General features: G+C 46.6%; 1 protein-coding gene across 1 annotated transcript; it reads left to right on the forward strand.

The window, feature by feature from the left end:
* Nucleotides 1-8,532: 8,532 nt before the first annotated feature.
* SMIM33 (small integral membrane protein 33) lies at nt 8,533-11,810 on the forward strand. Its single transcript, XM_053566447.1, has 2 exons — nt 8,533-8,561; nt 11,383-11,810. Exons 1-2 carry the CDS (start codon nt 8,553-8,555, stop codon nt 11,770-11,772), a joined length of 399 nt encoding a protein of 132 aa, XP_053422422.1. The 5' UTR covers nt 8,533-8,552; the 3' UTR covers nt 11,773-11,810.
* The last annotated feature ends 6,632 nt before the right edge of the window (nt 11,811-18,442 follow it).

The following is an 18,442-nucleotide window of genomic DNA, read 5'->3' on the forward strand; positions in this document are numbered from 1 at the left end:
GAGGAAAACGTTCAGGCTGGGACAGAAGGCTGAGAAGCAGGGGAAAAAGTTGCCAACATATAACGGTTCTCTGCCACTTCAGGAATACTGTGAATCAAGTTCTGAAATGAATGGGCTCTAGCCGACCACCAAATCACAATACTAATTATCAGGGTGGGCAAAGCAGAGAAGTAAGAGCATCCCTAGTTATTCAACCAGCTCTTTGCTTACGTGCAGCGGCCCCTCCTCGGAAAGTCAGGAAGTATCTTTCACAGACTGGGCACATGCTGCTGGCCCTGGGCCTTCCCCTGCTGTCCCTCTGTTCAGGCTCACGCCTGTCTTCCCCAACTAACTCTTGACCTACAGGTGTCTGGTTAGACAGTTAGGTCTCTGTGTTGGAGAGATGTGCCCTTATCCCTCTGGGTTCCCACAGCCCTGACCATCGTGTCAAATATTCCTCAAAATATGTTCTCTGGGACCCCACACAGAATCTATGGTCAGAAAGTTTGGAATGGAGGGTGAGATGGTTGCCCTACGTTGTATATGCACTTCATGCCACTGAATTTAGTGCTGAGTTTTATGTTCTAAAAAAAAAAAATTACGAACTCTAGGAGTTTGTCTTCCTCCTTCCAGTTATATGTCCTGAGTGCTTCCTGTGTGGGGGTCTTCTACGCCAAGTGCTGGTAATATAATGGCAAAGGGACTATACAGAACTATTTTCTATAAACCAGTTGAGAATAAATTGTCAACAGGATGATGCCCCATCACCCTGAATAGTTTAGTGTGTATTTCCTACAAACAAAGACCGTATCCTGCATAATCACATTTAATATATTAATAACCATCTAATCTTTAGATCCTATCCCAATTCTTTTGGGCACAGAGTCTTGCTCCGTTGCCCCAGCTAGAGTGCAGTGGCATCATCATAGCTCACTGGAACCTGAAACTCCTGGGCTCAAGGAATCATAGTGCCTCAGCCTCCACAGTAGCTGGGACTACAGACTTTCCTGCACCACCATGCCTGGCTAATTTTTTTCTATTTTTTTTAGTGACGAGGATAAGCTCAAGTCTCAAACTCCTGGCCTCAAGACATCATCACGCTTTGGCCTCCCAAAGTGCTAGGATTGCATTCATGTCCTCAGCTTTCCTATATATTCTAACTTTGACAGTTGTCTCAGTAATGTCCTTTGTAGCAAAAGGATCTTGTTCAGAATTATTCATTGCACGTCTGCTTAGTCTTCTTCAATATGGAGTAGTTCAGTCTTTCCTTGATTTTCATGACCTTAACACTTTGAAAGTGTTTCAATTATTTTATAGAATGTCCTTTAATTTGGGTTCGTTTAATGTTTCCTCATGATTAAATTTAGGTTAATTGCCTTTGGCAGGAATGTCACAGAAAACATATTGTGTCCTTTTCTTTGGATTCTATCAAATAATGCATGATTTTTTTTGACATGGTGCCTGCTATGTTGCCCAGGCTGGTTTCAAACTCCTGGGCTCAAGTGAGCCTCTGGCCTCAGCCTGGGACTACCAACATGTGCCACCATGCACAGTGCACGTGATTTTGATTTCTTCCATTGCTGATGACGTTCACTTTGATCACTTGCTTAAGATGGTGTCCACCAGTATTTTTAGTTTCCTGGGGCTACTATCACAAATTACCACGAGCCAAGCGTGGTGATTCATGTCTGTGATCCTGGCACTCTGAGAGGAGAGGGAAGTGGATAGATCGCCTGAGCTCATGAGTTTGAAACCAGCCTGAGCAAGAGTGAGACCCTGTCTGTACTAAAATAGAAAAACTATTTAGATGTTGTGGTAAGCACCTATAGTTCCAGCTACTTGGGAGACTGAGACAAGAGGAGCTCTGGATCCCAAGAGTTTGAGGTTGCTGTGAGCTATGAGGCCATGGCATTTTACACAGAGTAACAGAGTGATACTCTGTCTCAAAAAAAAAATATATATAAAAATATATATATATATATATATTTTTTTTTTTTACTTTTTTTTACCACAAAATTGTTGGTTTGAAACAACAGAAATGTATTATCTCGCACTTCTGGAGGCCCAAAGTTGAAATCAAGGTGTCAGCAGTGCCATACTCCCTCCAAAGATTCTCAGAAAATTCCATTCTTTGCCTCCTCCTTGGCTTGTAACTGCAATATTTTAATCTGTGCCTTTATCTTCACATCATCTTCTCTGTATGTCTCTTCTCTTCTGGGTCTCTCTTGGAAGGATACTTTTCATCGAATTTAGGGCTCATCTGAAAACTCTGAGATAGCTCTTCATCACAAGATTCTTAGCTACATGGCTCGGCGGCCATAGCACAGTGGTTACGGAGCCAGCCACATACACCAAGGCTGGCAGGTTTGAACCCAGCCCAGGCCAGCTAAACAACAATGACAACTGCAATAACAACAACAACAAAAATAGCTGGGCACTGTGGTGGGTGCCTGCAGTCCCAGCTACTTGGGAGATGAAGGCAAGAGAATCGCTTAAGCCCAGGAGTTTGAGGTTGCTGTGAGTTGTGACACCCCAGCTGGCAAAGACTTTTTCCAAATAGGGTAATGTTCACAGACTCTAGAGATTAAGATAGGGACATATTTTGGGGAAGGTCACCAGCAGGCCCAAGAGAGCCAGCTTTCTTACTGTAAAGTTACACTTTTCTCCTTTGTAATTAATAGTGATTGTGTGGGGAGTACCTTTTATATCTGTATGGACTCATATTCCTTGTTTATTCAGAGTTACAATACAATCATTTATTATTTTGTGTTCAAATTGTCCTCATTTTAGCCACTGCGAACCCCTTCATGTTGGCTTCTGTGTACTTTTGACATGTCTCCATCATTTTTTGAGCCCTTCCTTACTTTCTGGCATAATGAGATGCTTCAGGATCATTGTATCTTTGCTAACCACAGCCCTGGAATCAGCTATTTCTCTAAGAAGCCTTATTCCTTTTAGTAGCAAATGGTATTTACAAACTGAGATCTGAATGGTAGGTGTGCTCATTGGTACTAGAGGGTAAATTCTCCAAGGCCCCTCTCTTGAGTTCTGGCTCCCACAATCTTTAAATATTTACTTATGTTCATTCCCCTTGTAGTGACCAAACTCCCATCCCTGCCACCATCCCCAGCCTTTCATACTCTACACAGGCTCTGACACTCCTCACTGGGTTCCTCCCCCACTATATGGATGCCTTCCTCACCCTTGCTCATTTAAAGTGCACAATTCAGTGGCTTTTTGTATATTCAGAGAGTTGTTCAACCATCCCATCTAAAATCAATTATAGAACATTTTCCTTACCCCAAAAAGAAACTCCACACCTGTTACAGACCTACAGCTTTTTATAAGGTGGTTAGAAGTCAGGTGTGGTTGAGATGGGCAGCCCTTCTTCCTGGATACTCCCTGCCACGGCCTAGAATGTCAGCAGGTTCTCAGACTTCACCTGAATCTATCATGGCAACCTCGTCTGGCCTGCCCAGGAGTTCCCATCAGCCCTGATCCTTCAGCTCCCTCTGTGAACTTCTAACCCTGCCTTCCTTTGGAGGAGACAAAGTGAGGGAAGAAGGGCTGCTTCTTGCCTTTCATCATCCAACAAGGTAACTTCCACCCTTGGAATTGGAAAAGAGAGGTGACCCTGGTGTATACACGTGAGTCAGGGGCCTCCTGCTCAGAGGGGTGATGGTGTGGAAGGACCCCAGAGTCTTTTCATCCTTGGTTCCAGGGCTTGAGGCTCAAAAGCCAGGGCTTTCATTCTTTGTGAAATAAGAGTAGATTCTTTTTGTCACTGTTGAGACAGAGTCTCACTCTGTCACCTTTGGTAGAGTACCAATGGCATCTTAGCTCACAGCAACCTCAAACTCTTAGGCTAAAGAGATCTCTTGCCTTAGCCTCCTGAGTAGCCGAGACTACAGGTGCCTGCCACAATGCCTGGCTAACTTTTCTATTTTTTTTTTTAGTAGAGACGGGGTCTCATTCTTGTTCAGGCTGGTCTTGACCTCCTTAAGCTCTGGTGATCCACCATCCTTGGCCTCCCAGGGTGCTAGAATTACAGGTGTGAACATGGAACCTGGCCCATAAGAGTAGATTCTTGATTATTTTAGCCCCTTGAATCCACCAAAAAGAGGCTTCATGACAACAAAATGCAGAAGGAGACAGAGGTGTGAGTTGGTGAGCATTCCATGGTATCTCAGAAGTGCCCTCCCTGTAGGTGAAGGATACTCTGCTTGCTGTGAGCCTCCTTCCATTCTGCTTAGTAGCAAATGGTTTTTAGAAACTGAGATCTGGCTAGTAGGTACTAAGAAGTTGCCTTAAGCAGAAGATTAAGGATAGGATATATGTTGGGGTGGGGTGCTTTCTTCCAGGTTCCAAGTCTATCAGCAAACTTTTGTACAGCACCTGCTGTGTGGTACCAGGCACCATAATAGACTTTGGGACACAGCAATGTTCCTAGAAAAATGAGCCCACATATCTCTATAACATAGGACAAAGTATTAGGAGCAGGTAAGAAACTTACTTCTATAGGGTTTAAGGAAAAGAAAGAAAGCTATTCAAGTATAGTGGACCAAAGAACACATTCCCAAAGGAGAAACACTTGAACACAAAACTAAGGTTTAGATGGTGGGAATGGATGGGCAGCTCACAACAGTTCCTGGAAATGTGTGTGGAGAAAAGTGACAGAGAAGTCTGAGACCATAGTCTGGTCCCAGAAGTTTCAGCCCTTTATCCTTTTTGAATCTCTTTGGAGATAGATCCAGGATTGACAAGGCAGGGGAAGGGAAGAAGTAACCCATCAGAAGAGCTAGAAATTGGGCTTTTGGTCCAGGGATAGGCCCCAGTGGAGGTACTTGCAAGAGAGAGCCACAGTACATCTGTCTTAAGGACACAGGTGGCAAAAGACAGTGGCTGAATGCCTGGGTGCGGGAACTCACGCCTGTAATCCTAGCACTCTGGGAGGCTGAGGCAGGTGGATTGCTTAAGCTCACAGGTTTAAGACCAGCCTGAGCAAACAGTGACATCCTGCCTCTTCTAAAAATTAGAAAAACTGAGGCAAGAGGATCACTTGAGCCCAAGTTGGAGGTTGCTGTGAGCTATGACACCATGGCACTCTACCCAGGGTCACAGCTTGAAATTTTGTCTCAAAAAAAAAAACAAAACAAAACAGTGGCTGAAGATCTAAACACTTCCAGAGTCCCCCTGGCTGAAGTCTATATGGACCATGGTGGGAGCAGAGGATGATCAGAGCTTTGAGCTCATTGGGAGGAGGTCAATCAGAGGCTTCAAGATCAGCCAGAAACAAGTCCCCACTCACTTTACAAGTCAGGTCAGTATCCCAGAGTCCTGGGCTCAAGTGAGCTTGAAGGTCTGAGTGGAGCACCTAAATGACAAAGTGTGGGGCAGCTTGCCTGAGAGGTGGGGAACCAGGAGGCTACATTCTGCTTCATCCTGAATCAAGACACTGGATGAGGGGAATTCCCAGAGTCTCCTGGTCTCCAGCCTGGAACGGAAGATGTTGAGTGTGTAGCAAAAGACAGAATGAGGGATGGCTGAAACTAAAAAAGTTATCTTGTAAAAACTGTTTCTAGAGAAAAGAGAAATTGAGCACTTTTTGAGACTTGAGTACACTAAAACACACACATAGACAGGGTACACTGGGTCACACCTGTAATTCCAGCACTTTGAGAAGCTTGAGGCTAGGAGATGCAGACTAGTCTGGACAACATAGTGAGACCCCGGTATCTACAAAACTTTTTTTTTTTTGAGACAGTCTCACTATGTCACCCTCAGTAGAGTGCTATGGCCTCACAGCTCACAGCAACCTCCAACTCTCGGCTTAAGTGATTCTCTTGCCTCAGCCTCCCAAGTAGCTGGTACTACAGGCGCCCGCCACAACACCCAGCTATTTTGTTGTTGTTGTTGTAGTTGTCATTGTTGTTTGGCAGGTCTGTGCCAGGTTTGAACCTGCCAGCCCCAGTGTATGTGGCCAGTGCCCTAGCTGCTGAGCTACAGGCACCAAGCCTACAAAAAGCTTTTTTAAAAATGAGCTGGGTGGGGCTTGGAACCCGTAGCACAGTGGTTACTGCACCAGCCACATACACTGAGGCTGGCGGGTTCAAACCCAGCCCGGGCCAGCTACACAACAATGACAACCACAACAAAAAATAGCCAGTAGTTGTGGCAGTTGCCTGTAGTACTGGCTACTTGGGAGACTGAGGCAATAGACTCACTTAAGCACAAGAGTTTGAGATTGCTGTGAGCTGTGATGCTGCGGCACTCTACTGATGGCAACATAGTGAGACTCTGTTTCAAAAAAAAAAAAAATTAGCTGGGTGGGTTGGCAGTGCCAGGAATCCCAGCTGCTCAAGAAGCTGAGAAAGGAGGATCACTTGAGCCCAGGAGTTTGAGGTTGCAGTGAGCTGTAATCATACTGCTGACTCCAACCTGTCCCATAAATAAATAAATATCACACATATATTCTTAGATGAAGTTACACTTAGACAAATGCAAAGAGATATAGAATTCTTATTTATAAAAACCAAAGGGAGCTACTCGGGAGGCTGAAGCAAGAGAATTGCTAAGCCCAGGAGTTGGAGGTTTTTGTGAGCTGTGATGCCACGGCACTCTCTATCGAGGGCGATAAAGTGAGACTCTGTCTCTAAAAAAAAAAAAACAAACCTAAGGGAGGCTCGGTGCCCGTAGCACAGTGGTTACAGCACCAGCCACATACACTGAGCCTGGTGAGTTTGAACCTGGCCCCAGCCAGCTAAACAACAATGACAACTGCAACAAAAAATAGCCAGACGTTGTGGTGGACACCTGTGGTCCTGGCTACTTGGGAGACTGAGGCAAGAGAATCACTTAAGCCCAAGAGTTTGAGGTTGCTGTGAGCTGTGACACCAAAGCACTCTACCCAGGATGACATAGTGAGATTCTGTTTCCAAAAAAAAAAAAAAAAAACCTAAGGGAGAAAGATCCTGAAAGGGAAAAGAATGTCTTGTGTGGGAGTGACAAACATTAAATTCTATGAATTGGTTGCCCCTAGAGTGAGGGGGAAGGGAGCAGTCAGGGAGTGGAGGCTTATATTTTATTTGTGAAATATTTTAGTTCCTAACATTTTGAAAATAAAATGTGGCAAACTATTTTTTTTTTTGAGACAGAGGCTCACTTTGTCATCCTTGGTAGAGTGCCATGGTGTCACAGCTCACAGCAACCTCAAACTCTTGGGCTTAAGCAATTCTCTTGCCTCAACCTCCCAAGTAACCAGGTCCAGTCCAAGTAACCAGCACTAGAGGCGCCCAACACAATGGCTGGCTAAAAACAAAAAACAAAACAGTGGCTAAAGACCTAAACATGTCCAGAGTCCCCCTTGCTGAAGTCTACATGGACCATGGTGGGAGCAGAGGATGATCAGAGCTTTGAGCTCATTTGGAGGAGGTCAATCAGAGGCTTCAAGATCAGCCAGAAACAAGTCCTCACTCACTTTGCACGTCAGGTCAGTATCCCAGAGTCCTGGGCTCAAGTGAGCTTGAAGGTCTGAGTGGAGCACCTAAATGGTTGTAGTTGTCATTGTTGTTTGGGGGCCTGGACTGGATTCGAACCTGCCAACTCCAGTGTATGCGGCTGGTGTCCTAGCTGCTGGGCTAAAGGCGCTGAGCCAAAATGTTGCAAAGTATTAAGAAAAGACAGGGCGACACCTGTGGCTCAGTCAGTAAGGCGCCGGCCCCATATACCGAGGGTGGCGGCTTCAAACCCGGCCCCAGGAGAACTGCAACAAAAAAATAGCCAGGCGTTGTGTCGGGCGCCTGTAGTCCCAGCTGCTTGGGAGGCTGAGGCAAGAAAATTGCTTAAGCCCAGGAGTTGGAGGTTGCTGTGAGCTGTGTGATTAGCCAGGGCCATAAAGTGAAACTCTGTCTCTACAAAAAAAAAAAAAAAAAGAAAAGAAAAGACAGAGCTGATGGAGATTTAGAGACTTATTTTATTTATGTGTGTGTGTGTGTGTGTGTGTGTATGGTGGTCATAAAATTCATGTGCAATTTAAAATAGTGTGTGATTTAAATTCCCTATAAACTTATGGACAGCCTGTATACATAAATATATGTATATATCTTTGAAAGAGTAGATTATAATCTACAGTTTCCAGTGTGTTTGAGATATTGCATTTAAAAAGAAAAGATCAAAGCACAGCAACTCCAGGAAATTGGCTGGGGTGGGGAGTCAGCATGTCCTGGTAGGGGCAGGGTAGGTGGGGCACTAGCCTGGTTTCTGGGATCTGGTGAAGGTGGGGTGGGGTGGGGAGGCAGACCCAGGCTCCTTAAGCTGCCAGGAGGCATGAAAAGAAGTGCCAAGGAGGAAGCTTAAGGTACTACCAGAGTTAAAAGCTGAGCCCAGGGTAGCCCAGACGTTTCTAGAAGGAAGTAGTACAATGAGGGAGAGAGCAGTGAGGGTGTGTGCACAGGGTGTGTGTCCTGGGAACCCCACAGACGTGGCAGCTCCGGGTAGGGGCCAAGCTAGGGCAGCCAGTCCTCCTTTACCTGGCTGGCCACCAGTCCCAAGAGAGCACTGCGCTGTCCCGGACAATGCACCAGGTAGACTCTTTGCTCACCCCTTCCTGCCAGACTAACTTGACTCCCTGCAGGGGCCCCAGGCCTTTCACCAGCCCAAGCTTCCTTTTTTCCTCTGTACATCCGGAGCTGCTACCTCACCCCCTGTCTTTGGAGTTCTAAGGGTTAGGTCCCTAAGAGTCTCATAACTTGCAAGAAGGAGTAGATATTGGGCTTTCCACAGCAAAGAAACAATGTGGGACAGAGGATGGTGGGCAGTGCGGCTGAGGGACTGGAAGAAATAGGTTTGTCCTGTGTAGTCTTTCCTGGACTCCACCCTTTCCTTGCCTACCCACGGGGAAGGCTAGGCTGAGGGCACAAGGTTAAAGACAGGATCTTTACCTACCCCTGGGATCTGCTCCAGGACAGTCCTAGGAAGGGGGCATGCTAGGGAGAAAAAGTTTCTTGAGCCTGTGATGACCTCATCAACCCTGGGGTTTACAGTTTTGAGGTTTGCTACTTTACAGTGATGCCCCCTCCAACCTTTACTGAACACCAGCTGGCTAGAGACTGACAGAGGTAGGGATCATGCACCCTACTTTTTCATAGAAGAATCCATGGGCCCTCACAGAGGTATATTGGCACAGGGTCCCCTTAATCCATCCTGGGCAGAGCTAGTAATTTATACTGAGCACCTCCTTTCTTCCAATCTCCCTGAGCCTGATCCTGACACCTGGGAGGGCATACTTACGGGATAAGGTATCCCCCCTACCTGGGGGGTCAAGTCTCCTTTTCCTCCCTCGACCCAGGGTACCACCTTTCTACCTTCTACGTGAGTCAGAAGTAAGGGGAGCCTAAGATGTTAGACAATGACTCCCTTTTTCTAGGACTTTAAGAAGCAGCAGCCCACTGACCACTGCCTACCACCTAGGATGTGGGACAGCAGCCATAGCATGCTAAGATTCCTGACCCAGGACATAGGATCTTTTTAGGAATTTTGCTAAAGAGTGAAAAAGAAAGGGCATTGGGAGGGGACTTGGGAGGCCAAACTCTATAGGCCAGACTGTAATGAAGCTTCTTCTTTTATTCTTTTCCAAATGACTTTGTCTCCTTTTCTCTGTTTCTTTTTTCTCCTTATCTTTTCTTTCTTTCTTTTTTTTTTTTTGAGATTGAGTCTTATTTTGTCACCCTTGGTAGAGTGCCATAGTGTCATATCTCACAGCAACCTCAAACTCATGGGCTTAAGTGATCCTCTTGCCTCAGCCTCCCAAGTAGCTGGGACTACAGGCACCCGTGACAATGCCCAGCTGTTTTTAGAAATATGGTCTTGCTCTGGCTCAGGCTGGTCTCCAACCTGTGAGCTCAGGCCATCCACCTGCCTTGGCCTCCCTGAGTGCTAGGATTACAGACATGAGCCACCATGCCTGGCCCGTTTTTTTTTTTTTTTTTTTTTGAGACAGAGTCTTACTCTGTCACCCTGAATTCAGTGCCATAGTGTCATAGGTCACAGAAACCTGTAACTCCTGGGTTTGAGCAATCCTTGTGCCTCAGCCTCCTGAGTAGCTGAGACCACAGGTGCCTACCACAATGCCTGACTAGTTTTTCCATTTTTGTTTATTTTAAAGTTTTATTGACTTATTTTTTTTCTGAGGCAGAATCTCACTTTGTCACCCCTGGTAGAGCGCGCGTGGCATCGTAACTCACAGCAACCTCAAACTCATGGACTCAAGCAATCCTCTTCATTCAGCCTCCCAAGTAGCTGGGATTACAGGCACCTGCCGCAACACCTGTTTTTTTTTGTTCTTTTTTTCCAGAATCGGGTTCTTGCTCAGGGGGGTCTCAAATTCCTGAGCTCAGCTCAGGCAATCTACCAGCCTTGGCCTCCCAGTGTGCTAGGATTACAGGCAGTGAGGCACTGTGCCAGCCCCTTTTCCTCTTTCTCTCTGTATCCTGTATCCCCTTCCATCTTTTTTCTTTTTTGAAACAGTCTTATTTTGCCACCCTCGGTAGAGTGCTCTGGAGTCATAGCTCACAGCAACTTCAGACTCTTGGGCTCAAGCTATCCTCTTGCCTCAGCCTCCCAAGTAGCTGGGACTACAGGTGCCTGCCACAATGCCTGGCTATTTTTTATTGTACTTTTTTATTTTTTTGTTTAGCAGGCCCCAGCCAGGTTCAAACCACCAGCCCCGGTGCACGGAGCTAGCACTCTAACCATTGAGCTACGACACCCAGCCACCTGCCTATTTTTTAGAGACATGGTATCGCTCTTGCTCAGGTATCTAACTCAAGGAATCCACCTGCCTCAGCCTCCCAAAGTGCTAGGATTCTAAGTGTGAGCCACCACTCCCAGCCTCATCTTTTTTTTTTATTCTCTCTGTTGCTATGTGTGCTTTATCTATGTGTGTTTCTCTGCCTTTCTGCTCTCTCTCTGTTCATGTCTTTTTTTTTTTGAGACAGAGTCTCGCTTTGTCACCTTTGGTAGAGTGCTGTGGTGTCACAGCTCACAGCAACCTCAAACCCTTGTGCTTAAGCGATTCTCTTGCCTCAGCCTCCCAAGTAGCTGGGACTATAAGCGCCTGCTACAATGCCCGGCTAATTTTTTGTTACAGTCGTCCTTGTTGTTTAGCAGGCCCAGGCCGGGCTCAAACCCCCAGCCTCAGTGTGTGTGGCCGGCACCCTATGCACTGAGCTACGGGCACCGCCTCTGTTCATGTCTTTATTCTGTCTCTTGTCTCTCTTTCTCGGTCTTTGTCTCTGCTCCTCTCTGTCTCTCCCTCAGTTTCCTTTGAGGGGTCAGTCTCTATTTTCATCGTTTTCTTTGTGCACACATCCAAGTCACTTTCTCTCTCTGCCACTTCCCTCCCAGGCTGGCCACTACGCCTGGCCTTCTCCAGCTTTGAACAGCTCATCTGGACAGGAACCCCAGAAGCAGCTCCCGGAGGTGCCAGGTGGGGCCTGGGAATCTCCTGGAGGGGATGGGCTTCCCCTGCTCACTATCATCGTCGCTGCCTTTGTCCTGCTGGCAGTCTGCATCGTGGTGGCAGTCCACTTGGGGCCAAGGCTGCACCAGGGCCATGCCATTCTCCCTACGGAGCCACCAGCCCCAAAGCCAGAGGGTGGCATCTACCTCATCCACTGGCGGGTGCTGGGCCCCCAAGGCAATCATGAAGAAACCCAGCAGGGACCTCTTCTCTCTGGCTCCTGCCCTGAGCCATATGGGCCCAGGCCCAGCATTGATGAAGTCACATACCTGTAGGAGGGAGAATTTGGAAAGTTTGCCTGACCTGGCTCAACACAAGAAACTGGACAGAGAATTAGAGCAAAAGCAAATTGCAGCCTGGACCAGCAGCACTTCAGAGGGCACATCAGACACAGCTGGAGCTGCCCTCTCAGAATATTTACAGAGAAAGCCCCCTTTTTCACAGGGGAAATAAAACAAGCTTGGGACCTTGCCAAGAAACACGCTGCTGGGCGGCGCCTGTGGCTCAGTCGGTAGGGCGCCGGCCCCATATGCCGAGGGTGGCGGGTTCAAACCCAGCCCCGGCCAAACTGCAACAAAAAAATAGCTGGGTGCTGTGGCGGGCACCTGTAGTCCCAGCTACTCGGGAGGCTGAGGCAGAAGAATCGCCTAAGCCCAGGAGCTGGAGGTTGCTGTGAGCCGTGTGACGCCACGGCACTCTACCCAGGGCAGTAAAGTGAGACTCTGTCTCTACAAAAAAAAAAAAAAAAAAAAAAAAAGAAACACGCTGCTGTGGACATTCCCAGTGCCCAATGCCACCCTTACAAATTTACTCCTTCCTCTTCAGGAGCCACTGGACCCCCAGACCTCCTCCAAGTCTCTGTTCCCTCTTTGCACTTCTTTCCTTTTGGTGTAAGGTGAATCCAGCTTGGGAGATACCACCACCTACTTTACCTGCCAGCAGGGATGTCAGAGGCGCCATGGAGAGGCCCTGCCTTCCTGGCCCCTACCCGGGGAGACTCAAAGCAAAGAACCCAGGGTCTATCTTCTCTGAGACTCAGTAGGACTTGGGGAAGGAAGGAATATCTATTACCTTTCACCTATTGGAAGGCAACCCTTTGGCTGTCAGGATCCAGACCTTGTCAATCTTCAAAGTCCTTGTAAGCCCCAAGTACAATTTATAGTTCAAAAATTGCCTCTGAATGGTACCCCCAGACTCTGTATTACCTTCCCAGACGTGATGGTAATAGTTTGGGAGCCTCTCATTAATTTCCATTTTGTGTGTGCCTGAGCCTGTTGGGACAAGTCTAAAATTTACCACAAAACTTTTTCCACATCCAGAACTCTCCAGCTGTGGAAAAACAGGAAAGGAAAAGGAGCTCTATGGAACTTGTTTGGGGAAGGAAGGAGTGAGGTGAGCACCACTCCTCCCACAGGGAGGGGAGGGGGGCTAGTCAGTATGTGTGTGTCAGGAACATGATCTCAGGTACTAGGAAGACAAAGCTGGGCCTCCTGGTGGCTCTCTGGAAAGGTACTTATTTCCCTGGCAACTCTGAACCTCACCCATGTGCAGTTAAGAATATGCAGACATACAAATACAATGGATTTTTAAATTTTTCTTATTTATTTATTTACTTAGAGACAGAGTCTCACTCTGTCGCCTGGGTAGAATGCCGTGGCATCATCATAGCTTGCAGCAACCTCAAAATCTTGGGCTCAAGCAATCCCCTTGCCTCAGCCTCCCAAGTATCTGGGACTACAGGCACCTGCCACAACACCTGGATACTTCTATTTTTAGGAGAGACAGGGTCTCACTCTGCTGCCCAAGCTAAAATGCAGTGTTGTCATCACAGCTTACTGCAACATCAAACTCCTGGGCTCAAGTGATGCTCCCACTTCCATCTCCTAAAGTGCTAGGATTACAAGCATGAACCACCACACCAGCCTACTTTCGTGTTGCTGTAATTAAGAGGTATAGTCACTGATGCTAGAGTTCAGTGGCACAATCATAGCTCACTGCAGCCTCCAACTCCTAGATTCAAGCGATCCTCCTGCTTTAGCCTTCTAAGTATCCTCTTGCATACTACAGATATGCACTACCATGCCCAGGTAATTAAAAAAAACTTTTTAGAAACAGGCTAGTCTCAAACTTCTGGCCTCAAGCAATACTTCTGCCTTAGCCTCCCAAGGTGCTCTGATTACAGACATCAGCCACCATGTCCAATTCTGGCAGACATTAATGGAAGAATTTCTGGTGCTTCATCCCAGGAAACTCCCAAAGACAAGTGAACCATGAGTCCTGGCCTCAGTGAGACCCAAGGATAGTCAGGGAGACTGACATAACAGAAGATGTAAAGGAAGAGAGGTGGGGATTACGTGTACAGAGGTCAGGCTTGCCTCCCCTGGGACTAATGAGAGGCAATCCCAGGGGAGGCAAGCCTGACCTCTGGGGTCAGGGGGATTACATGTACAGAGGTCAGGCTTGCCTCCCCTGGGGCTGATGAGAGGCAGCTATAACGTTAACAGCTGTTCCTTCTTGTGGGTCAACTGCGTGCTGGGCACTGGCCTTATCTATAGACCTGCATACTATTCACTCCTCATAACAACCTTGAAAGGAAGGGCCACTGTTTTTATTTTATTTTACACTTAGGGAAACTGAGGCTTATGAGGATAACCAGGTAGGCAAAGGCACTAAGTAGTAGAGTCAGGATTTGAATCTAGGGCCCTCAGACTCCACAACCTGAGGACCATCCTGAGGGCTGGATGGGTGGTTGAAAGTCATGTTGGAAAGGCCCTTGATTCTGGACTGGTTTATAGTGTCAGAGTCACTGGTGTGATGTTGGAGGACCTCAGACCCTGGGGGCAGAATAGCTAGGGCAGCTGGGGAGAGAGGACACTGTCTTCCCCCTGATTCCTTTGACTCTGTCATCCTTAGGGGTAGCCATTCCTTCTGGCAAATATGTGTCTGTGTGTGTGAAGCATTCCTAGAGACGCTGTGCTCTGAAATGTGTATTGAGCATTTGTGATTTAAAAAAACCCAACAGAGGCTGGGTCAGTGGCTCATGCCTGTCATCCTAGCACTCTGGGAGGCTGAGGTGGATGGATTGCTTGAGCTCATGAGTTTGAGACCAGCCTGAGAAAAAGCGAGATCCCATCTCTACTAAAAATAGAAAAACTGAGGCAAGAGGATCATTTGAGCCCAAGTTGGAGGTTGCTGTGAACTATGACGCCAGGGCACTCTACCCAGGGTAACAATTTGAGACTCTGTCTCAAAAAAATTAAATAAATAAACAAACCCAATGAAAGTGGGAGTGAGGGAACAAGCCTAGCCTGGTGGAAGGAGCTAGCAGGAACGGGCTGCCTTCCCTCCTGGGTGGGGGTTAGTTATATCTCCACAGTGCTGTTGCAGCAGCTCCCTTCTAACAGTGATGGCGTGGTGGCAAGCCCCCTTCACCACCCCCCATGTCTTATCTCCTCATACAGCCTCTCTCCCCCTTAACCCTTTGCAGGCTCTCTCATCTGGGGACATTTATTCAGTCGTCCCTGATCCTTTGAGTGACCCCTTGCTGAGGACACAGCTGTGTAGCACTGTGTGCTGGCTCAGGCCAACCAATGGACCCTGCTCCCCATGCCTCCCACTGGGACAAGAGCACTAAAAGGGCAGCTGGGGGTGCTGCCCAACTCTATGCCCTCAGCCTGGCTGGTGGACTCTGTCCAGACTGAAATGACACCCACCACCCCAGGGCCCTGTTTTAGGATGAGGATAGTGATAGGTTTGGAAAATGCTTAGTTGCTCAGTAGGTGCTGCTTGTGGGACGAGAAAAGAATTTCTTGAGGCCAAGATTAGGATATAAAAGTCTAAGTTTATTTTATATTAGAGAAAAGAAAGGAAGTAGGGAAAGTAGGGGGAAGAGATGGGAAAGAATGAGCAGAGTGCAGGGAATGAGAGAGGGGAAGATGGGCGGAGAGAGGGGAAAGGAGCGGAAAGGTCACAGCATCCCAAAGAAAGAAAAGAATGGCAGCCCTGAGGTCCAGTGGGTAGCTGAATTTAAGGCCAGAAAACAAAGGAACTGGGGAAATGTAAAGAGAATTTACATTTCCTTTTGGTTTGTTGGGTTTTTCAAGGGACAGAGATGCACAAGAGTGGGGCGAGGGGGCTGGCAAGAGAATGAAGGTAGGTAGAGAGGCTTTTTGTTTTTTTGAGACAGAGTCTCACTATGTCGCCCTCAGTAGGGTGTTGTGGCATCACAGCTCACAGCAACCTCCGACTGTTGGGCTTAAGTGAGTCTCTTGCCTAAGTCTCCCAAGTAGCTGGGACTACAAGCGCCCACCATAACACCCAGCTATTTTTTTGTTGTAGTTGTCATTGTTGTTTAGCAGGCCCGGGCGGGGTTCAAACCCACTAGCCCTGGTGTACGTGGCCAGCACCCTAACCACTGAGCTACAGGTGCCAAGCCAGGTAGAGAGATTTTATGCCTTAGTGAAAACTATGAGTTAATAATTTTTCTATTATTTCGCTATAAAGACCAACCATCTTTACAGAGATGGACAAGGAAACATACATGCAAGCAGATTTGGACACTGGAGATAATAAATCAATCCCCTGTATCAATTAGAGACTGGCAGGAAAAAGAAATGACACACTCAAATTGGGTAATCTGAGGAGTGTTTTAAAAATGCACACTTGAGAAAGGGCACAGTAGGCAAATTTTTCCTAGCGGGCTCTGGTGGTGGAGGTGGTGGGTTTGGTGGCTCCGGCAAGTTGTGGCGCTTGCGATGTTTTTCTCCGAGGCCAGGCCCAGGCCATGGACTTGGGAAGCCAGCCCTTCGGAACACAGGAAATGGGTGGAAGTATTTAAAGCATGTGATGAAGATAACAAAGGCTATCTAAGCAGAGAGGACTTCAAAGTTGCTGTTGTAATGCTGTTCGGGTACAAACCCTCCAAGATAGAAGTGGATTCTGTGATGTCGTCAATAAATCCAGGCACTTCTGAGTTCTCCTGGCAACAGAATCCACTTTCTTTGGAATAATTTCACTATGCACCAGCAAGGAGTTACTGCGTTACTGTAAATGAATTGTGCTCGGCAGACCAAGCTGACCTGAGAGGAGTGAAGAGTTAGAAAGAAGGATTAAGGGCTAGTTTGCCTGGAAGGATGAAGTTTTAGATTCCAGAAGAAGGTATTAGGATTTTGCACTATTAACACCAAGGAGCCTTTGAAGCTTTATGAGCAGGGGAGGTTTATTGCAGTTTCTAATTTGAGCTCACCATGATAGCCAGACTCTAGACTACTTCATTTTCAAGAGGATTTCTCTGTGGGTACTGACCCTGAAGCTTCGAACTGTGAACCACAAAAAACTATCATAATGGAACTTTCAAGGAAAAAAATTACAGAGTTTTGTTGGACTTCTTGAATATACCCACTCCTGTGGTGAAAGATGATTACCCTCTTAGGAAACTGCTTAAAACAAAAAAAGTAGAAAAGATGACATTTCTGGTCTCTCTATATATAGGTTGTATCTATAATCACATGGATTAAGTAGTTTAGAAAGTAAACATACATATACTTTATAGAACATGAAGAGTTCATTTTGCTGATGGTTTTTTATAAAACGCAAGATGTTTTCCAACGTACAAAAAATGCACAGACTTCCAGAGTCAGGAAGGATTTGTAAAGATCATTGGTTCTAGTGATCTTTAAGCCATGATCCTTAGTCTTGGGTCCTGTGGGGACAATTCGGAGTTACTGCTGGACAGAGAAGGTGGGAAGCCCACCTTGTTTGAAACCAAATCATCTCCTCTATACTTCAGGCTTTCCTGCTTTATAGAGAAGAACCTTTCCTACAACTTAAAAAGAAAAATTCTGCAAACTACTGATAAGAGTCCAACTACACAGGCAGTTTCTGAACACCTTCTGTAGACGTGTTAACAATAAACACAAATCTCTGTGGGTCCCAATGTTGTGATCCTAATTTGTAACAATAGTGAAGTTGTGTTTAGGTAACTATTTTTAGTGGAACAGTGTACATAGAGGACTCAATATGGTATTTGAAATTAGAATTTTCTGCACGTATTCTTTCACTAGTGGCTGGCAGGGAGACAAAGGTAATGCATTTCAATAGATTTATTGAAAGCCTTTGTGAAATGGTAATTTTAGGTGTGGATGTTTTGACAGCAGGTGGAGCTAGTAGTCGGAAGTCTATTTCTAGGCCATTTAACAAGCGGCAAGATGTGTACAACTTACATTAATGTGTTTGCATTGCAGCGACTTAGGAATAGCAAACTGTTACACATTGGCTTTGGAAAGTGATCTTATGACTACAGACAGCATAAGAGTCAAGCTGAATGAAACTTCTCTATCCTGGGGCGGCGCCTGTGGCTCAGTGAGTAGGGCGCCGGCCCCATACACCAAGGGTGGTGGGTTCAAACCCAGCACCGGCCAAACTGCAACAAAAAAATAGCTGGGCGTTGTGGCGGGCGCCTGTAGTCCCAGCTACTCGGGAGGCTGAGGCAGGAGAATCATGTAAGCCCAAGAGCTGGAGGTTGCTGTGAGTTGTGTGACGCCATGGCACTCTACCGAGGGCGGTAAAGTGAGACTCTGTCTCTACAAAAAAAAAAAAAAAGAAACTTCTCTATCCTTTTTTGAAAAGGGTCTTGTGTTTGGGTATGTGTTGCCTTAGAAGTCTAAGACAAGTTAAGGGCATGGGGGTAAGGGATAAGTTCACACAGTTTAATAAATACTCGATGAGTTTGACTTGCACAGTATTGACTTTAAAAGATAAGGTATATGATTCTGAGGGAAAACTGTGTGAAAGAACTTGTTTACACATACAGAGTTATTTGTATGTTATTAGATTATTTCTCTTTTTTTTTTTTTTTTTTTTAATTTGGCCGGGGCTGGGTTTGAACCCGCCACCTCCGGCATATGGGACCGGCGCCCTACCCACTGAGCCACAGGCGCCGCCCTA

Source organism: Nycticebus coucang, chromosome 17 (assembly GCF_027406575.1).
Source record: "Nycticebus coucang isolate mNycCou1 chromosome 17, mNycCou1.pri, whole genome shotgun sequence".
Lineage (NCBI taxonomy): Eukaryota > Metazoa > Chordata > Mammalia > Primates > Lorisidae > Nycticebus > Nycticebus coucang.